The sequence below is a fragment of the Lottia gigantea genome (assembly GCF_000327385.1).
Source record: "Lottia gigantea unplaced genomic scaffold LOTGIsca_53, whole genome shotgun sequence".
Lineage (NCBI taxonomy): Eukaryota > Metazoa > Mollusca > Gastropoda > Lottiidae > Lottia > Lottia gigantea.
This window is the reverse complement of record NW_008709815.1, coordinates 178,651-185,944: the sequence shown is the minus strand read 5'-3', so window position 1 is coordinate 185,944 and position 7,294 is coordinate 178,651. Positions and strand designations below refer to the sequence as shown.

The window sequence follows — 7,294 nt, the reverse complement described above, 5'->3', positions numbered from 1 at the left end:
TGCAAGATAAGAAAAGTGTTCAGCATTTGTTGTATATTTGATAAGTAATGGTGTCTTTAATTCAGTTGAGTATCTGTATCATGTAGATTGAAAGTGCTAATGTCTTTTGTTCGGTGAATAAAGGTATCTTTTTATACTACACCATGTATTTTTCTAAATGAAACATAATTCTCCTGTATTGTATCCGTCTGTTAGTCCGTCCCATCATTAATTGTTGTCATTACTAGAATTGTTTTGTTTGTAAAGATTCATATTTAAATAAACAAGGGGTTGTCTAGAGGTAACTCAGTTACTGTCTCTGAATTTCCAGTTTTGTTTTGGTTATCACCCTTTATGAAACTGTTCTTTCATTTCATAAGACTTTAACATTGATATCATTAGACTAAAACATGACTGCATGTATCTAGTTCTAGAAAACCAGAGAGATATATGCTTTAATTTGAATCAGCAACATCACAAAATAGTCTGAATATTCAAGATGGTGGTGTCCATGAAGAGAGTCTAAATGTTTTAAGCTGGAACTTTTCTGTCAATTCACACAAACATTGGAGTTTTGAAAATTTTTTAAGCCAAGCATGTTAGTGTTCACAGCTCATTCATTAGATTTAATCTTGTTAGGTGGATAGAAAAAAAAATTCAATATATATGCATGTATAAGATTTATTTCTCTAAGCCCAAAGCATTATGTACAATATAGTAAGCATAGTTTAAAAATCTATAAATATATTGTATATATACATATCACACATTGCCAATCAGTTGAAAATATATTACATGATCTCTACTTATCACAACAAATAATTTAAATGAGTTTTTCAGTTCAACTGAAATGGTTCAGATACTTATAAACTTTATTCAGGTTTGATTTCAGCAGTTCAGTCTCATAATTTACAGAAATGCTGCAAATTTAATGCTTTATAATTAAAGTTTTTCTACAATCAACTTATTGCAGAAGTGATGAATGTTAAAATGAAGATAAAACTTGCATAATTTAAGAGATTTATGCTAAAACTTTTGTTTTTTCTCTTTCAATGCCAGTAAGTGTTAAATTTCTTTCAACACTGGTTTGTGGTCTGGCATTCAGTTTTTCTCGTACACTCATATTACGTTTGTCCAACATAAGAGAATTGTTCTTCAGGGCCAAATCATCATTGATTCTGTGCAAGTTCTTCTCTAAACCATCTAAAGCATGTCTGAAAAAATAAGGAGAAATTCACATTAGCTTTGAGCATAAAATGAACAGTGGAAATGTTCAATATTGTTTGGAGAAATTAAAGAATTTTAAACATATATTTTAGATTTCTAATGCAAATTGTTTGTTTGTTATATGGAAATAAAAACCAGAAGTAATGAAGATCAAAAGTTCAATTAGTTTGTACTTACTGTGCTTGTTTCAGTTTCTCTTCTAAAGCTTTCTTTGTAGCTTCAAGTTGCTTGACTTCATCAGTTAAACCATATTGAGGAGCATCTCGGCATAATTCTACATTAGGTCTGTATGTACGGTTCTCTAATCTGGTTTGAGCTAATTTCATTGGATTAGTTTTAGCTCTAATAGCTTCAGCTAATTTTCTGATGTCATTTTCTAGCTCTGCTATTTCATCTTCAGTCTGGAAAATCGATAAAAACCAAAAGATCAGTGACATGGAAAGGATGATCCAAGTTAGATCAATAGTCAGGTAGAAGCCAAGTTAAAAGAAGCTGATGCGCCATCAGAAGTACCACAAACATATCACCAGTGAGATTCTTTCACTTTCTCTCCACAAGAACATAACCACCTTGCTCAGAAGCTAAGAAAGATGAAGTTCACTACATTCTAATTTTCATGATTTTCAAAGAGATGCATTTGTAAAGTGAATTTAAAGTACATTTCCATATCAAACAATACCTTTACATGATAATTTACTTACATTTTTCTTCTGCCATTCCAATTCATCTTTTGCTCTTTCAAATTCATGAATTCTCTTCCTGAGAGCAAATTCTGTGGCAATTTTCTGAGCCTCTAAATCATTATCAGTTTTTTGAAGAGTGTGGTGAATTGCCTCTCTTAGTCTACCTGATGCTTGCATCTCAGCATCGGCCCTTTCTTTGTTATATCGACTAAAATCTTCCCATTGTTGAGGTGTTGTGCTTCTGTAAATATAATTGACATGTCAAATTAAAAGCTAATCTCACTTGAACGTCTACGGTGATACATTGAACATTTTTTTCACAAAGACTAAATGAATACATCTTATTTAAACAGTTGTAGTAGTACATCTTGTAGACTTGATTGCAGCAACATAATCAATATTGTGTTTCCATGTCACTTTGTTGAATTGGACCTAATCTTGCACCATATAAAATAAAAAGTTTATTATTAAACCTACCCTTTAGGAACTCTTAAGCTATCTGGTTTATAACTAATATTAGGTGATCTATCAGTTAAATTATATTGATCTATATCAATACCAAGAGCTATGTTTTTATCTTGTAAATCAGCTTGAATTTGTTGTCTTGCTTCTTGTAATAGACAAATCTGTTCAAATGAATCTGAAACTCTTTGTTGTAAATTCTTCCTAATTCCTTCTATCACTTCAACTTCCTACAAAAAAGCAACATAAAACATTGTAGGTAGAGGCAATGTCCAGAAAAAAACTTATTTCTAAAACAGGCTGTCCTGAAAAGGGTTCCTTAAAAGTTGCAATAAACAGATATGATTCTTATTACATTTGAATGAACTGCAAAATTAAATATTCATTGAAATATTAATAAAAGACGTACCTTGTGTAGTTGATTTTCTGCTTCATCTTGAACAATATCAATACCTTGTCTCCCCTCACGTAATGTTAAACATTCTACTGCTACATCTAAAGGAAGATTCTTGGCTTCAAGAGCCTGTTCAGTAAGTTCCTTAGAATCAGATAAATCTGCTATTTCCTGATCTAAATCAGCAAGGGTTTTCTCTAAGATTTCTTTCCATTTCCTAATATGATCAACCCGATCAGCAAGCCTAACATTGTTGGAGTGTTGGTCCCATTTTGTTTGATTATCAGTTTCATTGGTTAAAAAACGACCTTCTTGTCTAACTTGATGTGAAGCATCTCTCTGTCTTTCAGCATTGGTTGAAATGGTGTAGTTATTGGTGAACCAATCTGGTGGTTGGAATCTTGTTGTTGGACGAACTTGAGTAGCCATTTCTGAGAAAATCAATCCTGATTATAAACAGTGATAATATTAATAAATAAAGCTCACAATAAAATGATAGCAATGTCAATATGTTTGTACAATATTGATTGATTGAATAAATAATTAATCTAACTAACTAGATCTAACCACATAATAATCATTGATACCCCAGCCTCAATTGAGCTTGATTCATTAAACCAATCAGCTCAACAAGGCCTTTTGCAATCAATAATAATCAATACTTGAACACCAGCTATCTGAACAGTTGGTTCCAGCATCAAGGTTAGACCCACCCTATTACTGTACAAAACAAACCATAGCAAGTGAAGTAGACACAAATGAACACAGAGAATCAAAATAAGAATAAACCTTTAGCCTTTTACTACTTAATGTCTCTCTATAGCCTAGACCATTACCATGTAGATGTATGTTGTCAATGACACTCAAACGTCAATATAGTTTTAAGTAAGCCTAATAAGTAAAGTATCAAACAAGACAATGAAAAACTGAAGTCCCAAACTCAGCTACTTTTGTATCAAAAAAGGACCTCTTATATTTTTTGGCTTACCTGATTATTTTTGACAAATCACTACACTACTGTAAATAAATTGATTGAAATAATAGGAACAGTGTACAGTAATAATGGTCACTGTCTATTCGTTGCTACCTAACATTCTCAACCTGTGATTTTTATAACCACTCTTTTCATTTGTTTTCTGTATCGTTGAAGCCAATCAAAACAACCGTTAGTTGGATTAAGGCGTCACTAACCACGCGTTGTTAGGGAAACATTTGACCTTGACCTTCCTTTTAATTCTGACTTGTTGTGCGTAAAACTAAGATCAGGATTAAGCATTATATTTTTTCAAAATGCAAACAAATTCGCTAAGAAATAATTTTGATATAGGTATTCCTAGAAGCAAAGGGATGTTGGTTGTCAAGTGATCGATATAATATATTGATTTTATAATAATGTTAATTGAATAATTATATTGTAGATCTGTACAAGTCCGACTTTTACACTTCACTATTCACCAAGATTTTTTTCTCTTTAACCTCACTGAAGTAAATCATAATAAGACTTGTCGGAAATCTATGTTCCACTAAAACCACTTATTATATTCATAGTTATCGATGAAGAATAATCTAAAGTAAATATACCTCCAACAATACTTTCTCTTTTTGTTACAAATAAAAGAAGTGTAAATATTCCAAAAATTTAGTAGACCTATGGTTGAACAGTGTGAGAAAGAAGGGATGAAAACTTAAAATGTTGTTTAGTGTGATAATTGTTGTCTTCACAAGTTTGCTCAACTCATCCATTGTATCATCTGAAGACACAGATATAGATAATGTAAGTTAAGTCTAAGCCCTAAACGGATCCCTAACACAACGACACTGAATCTACTGCCAGAGTCTTTATGAGAGGTCCAGCTAGTGTTCAGTTTTATCCCTGCAATGTATAGCCCATAGGTCGAGATACCACCATCAGATTTTCCAACCCAGTTTTCCCCTGTCAGTGATGCAGGTAAGAGGTGCTGACATGGAAAAAGTCATTCGGATGGGGCAATAAACTGAGGCCCCGTGTGCAACAGGCTGTGAACGTTAAATAAAAATAATCCTATGGCTAATATATGCCACATATAATTCATTCATGAAGTTTCTTGAATGGAGTGTTTTGAGTTATGCCCTTGACTTGGCAAAATATGGTACAATAAGCTTAGGAAGCTTTAGTTAGAGGTTACAGTTTTGATAATATAACTTGATATGATTTTGTATATGAATTATGATATCCTGTATGATATTAACTTGTTTTTTTTTATCGATAAATGATAAATGACTCATAAGATAAACTTAATTTTGTAGTTTAGCCTGTCATGAATTTTTCTGCTATATGGGCGTATAGCCTTTGACAGTTTGGAAAATTAGATATCAATATCAATCATGAAGCCTATGGATATTTTTTCAGATTTGTTACAAAGCGTGTAATAATGAAAGTAAAGGTTTCTTAGAGGAACACTGTACTGGTGTAGATTTAACATTAAACAATAGTCACTGTTGTTTCAATACATCTTCTTCAAGACCTCGTATTATTGGGTAACATTTTGAATTACTCTTTCTTTTACAAGTATATCATGAGTATCAACCACCATCTGCAACAATATCCGGTATTCTGTACACCAAATGATACTTACTGAACAATATGTTAACCTATATATTAAACTCAATACATCCTAAATTGATTTGGAAAAGCAATTCTTGTAAATCTTTGCAGCCAGAGTAATGAGGATTTGTTCAATCGTTTAAGATTTTTTTTAATATTCCTCCAAAATTATGGTTTGTATAAAACAATTTTTGTGTGCTCTAAATCTACAAAATTATGCTTTTTATAATTTCAAATACTTATTTATCTTATTTGTAGAATTGATTTGAGAGGATGTGATATAAGTACTATTAAGGCTTTGGATGAAGTTATAGAATCTTTGATTGTCATGTAAGTTATGTTTTCATATGCACACATACTAAAATTGATCTGTGAAATCAAATCCTAGCATTCTTAGCTCTGTTATATTCCATTGTAAAGATTATATATCTTTATTTCAGATCATTAGAAGATAATCCAATTAAATCAGATTTAAATACAGATTTTAATGGTTTAAGGAATGCTGTATATTTGTAAGATTAGATCCCATTATAATTGACTTGAGTCTGACAAAAGCTGTGATGCTGTTAATATTTCACTTTGTTGTAGGCCTAATCCATAACAAAAATTTGATCAGTATTTTGTATTTTGATACATGAAGGTGGTTTAATGTTGGGATAAGTGACTGGGTGGCATTTAAACATTTTAAAAAGCATTGAGTTCATGTATATTAACATCAACCTGTTTAATTTTTAGATCCTTACCTCCATCTTTAGATTGTCCTGGTGATAATGAAGCTTGGGAATCAATTGAAAAATCTAATACCTCAACAATATGTCATAATCAAATAGATACATGTTTACATTTTAACAGTAAGTATTTCTAAAGAAATGAAAATTAATGTTTTGTTTTCGGGAAAATTCTGTGTACTCTGAGGGTGTATCTTGAAAATGCCTGAGGTGAGTCTCAGATTCAGATCACCTGAGACTTATTATGAGCATATAGAGATCATAATTTTCGCTTTAAAATAAGACCTTCCACAGGCTTATTGGTAGGGGAGACATCGCCCGATAACCCACCCCCAAATATTCCACTGAGGGTACTTGTTTATCATCACATTTATAATACATCTTGGTGCTGCTAATTGTCACATTGTACATTATTAATTACAGTATCTTGTCCAGCTAATTCTGAATGTAAAAACACTGGTCCAGGAACATTTGAATGTGATTGTTTAACAGGTTATCATGGTTATAAATGTTTAAATAAGGTTAGTATGATACATGATATTGCTATATAACATTATTAACGGCTTATTTAACAACCAAAATGTACTAATCAATCAGGTTCATCTTTCAAATAGCCCTTTAACAATCGTAAAATATATATCAATTACAGTTAGATGAATGTTTATTCAACCTAATTTCAATTTTCAAATCTGTTACACCATCATATTGCCTAATTATTTGAAAGGCTAGACAATTTAACTTAACTGCAGTGTAAATGTTTAGGTTTCAATGTTCAATTAAGTAGTCCACTGTGTGACAAACTAACACTGTTATAACTGAAAACAGTGTGGATTAGAAAATAACTATAGAATAGCGGAAAAGAAGTCAGTCTCCATATCCCTTTAGTTTGTGATGTATTGTACAATTTTCAAATCTGTTTTTCAAATCTGTTGTATTGTACAATTTTCAAATCTGTTACACTATCATATTGCCTAATTGCCTAATGTATTGTACAATTTTCAAATCTGTTTTTCAAATCTGTTGTATTGTACAATTTTCAAATCTGTTACACCATCATATTGCCTAATTATTTGAAAGGCTAGACAATTTAACTTAACTGCAGTGTAAATGTTTAGGTTTCAATGTTCAATTAAGTAGTCCACTGTGTGACAAACTAACACTGTTATAACTGAAAACAGTGTGGATTAGAAAATAACTATAGAATAGCGGAAAAGAAGTCCCCCCCCCCCCCCCCCCC

General features: G+C 31.6%; 2 protein-coding genes across 2 annotated transcripts in view; one reads left to right on the top strand and one right to left on the bottom strand.

Annotated features, from left to right (window-relative positions):
* Positions 1–644: 644 nt before the first annotated feature.
* LOTGIDRAFT_193495 (hypothetical protein) lies at positions 645–3,839 on the bottom strand. The gene is made up of 6 exons (XM_009062724.1): positions 3,734–3,839; positions 2,761–3,191; positions 2,367–2,581; positions 1,908–2,130; positions 1,384–1,607; positions 645–1,193 (listed from the first exon to the last, which is right to left on the bottom strand). Exons 2-6 carry the CDS (start codon positions 3,172–3,174, stop codon positions 1,001–1,003), a joined length of 1,269 nt encoding a protein of 422 aa, XP_009060972.1. The 5' UTR covers positions 3,175–3,191; positions 3,734–3,839; the 3' UTR covers positions 645–1,000.
* Positions 3,840–4,435: 596 nt separating this feature from the next.
* LOTGIDRAFT_165684 (hypothetical protein) overlaps positions 4,436–7,294 on the top strand; it is a gene marked incomplete at both ends in the record, with an annotated part of 3,710 nt that continues 851 nt past the window's right edge. Inside the window, 6 exons of the mRNA XM_009062723.1 lie at positions 4,436–4,519; positions 5,135–5,262; positions 5,588–5,659; positions 5,770–5,841; positions 6,065–6,180; positions 6,481–6,578. Of these exons, the coding sequence (XP_009060971.1) occupies positions 4,436–4,519; positions 5,135–5,262; positions 5,588–5,659; positions 5,770–5,841; positions 6,065–6,180; positions 6,481–6,578 (570 nt within the window). The remainder of the gene's footprint in view (positions 4,520–5,134; positions 5,263–5,587; positions 5,660–5,769; positions 5,842–6,064; positions 6,181–6,480; positions 6,579–7,294) is intronic.

Bases quoted from the DNA above. Each gene is read 5' to 3' on its own strand.
- LOTGIDRAFT_193495 (XM_009062724.1), bottom strand. From the start codon at position 3,174: ATGGCTACTCAAGTTCGTCCAACAACAAGATTCCAACCACCAGATTGG. The intron at 1,608-1,907 runs GTAAGTAAATTA...TCGATTTTCCAG, and splicing joins TGGAATGGCAGAAGAAAAAT to ACTGAAGATGAAATAGCAGA. The intron at 1,194-1,383 runs GTAAGTACAAAC...TTATTTTTTCAG, and splicing joins GAGAAACTGAAACAAGCACA to ACATGCTTTAGATGGTTTAG.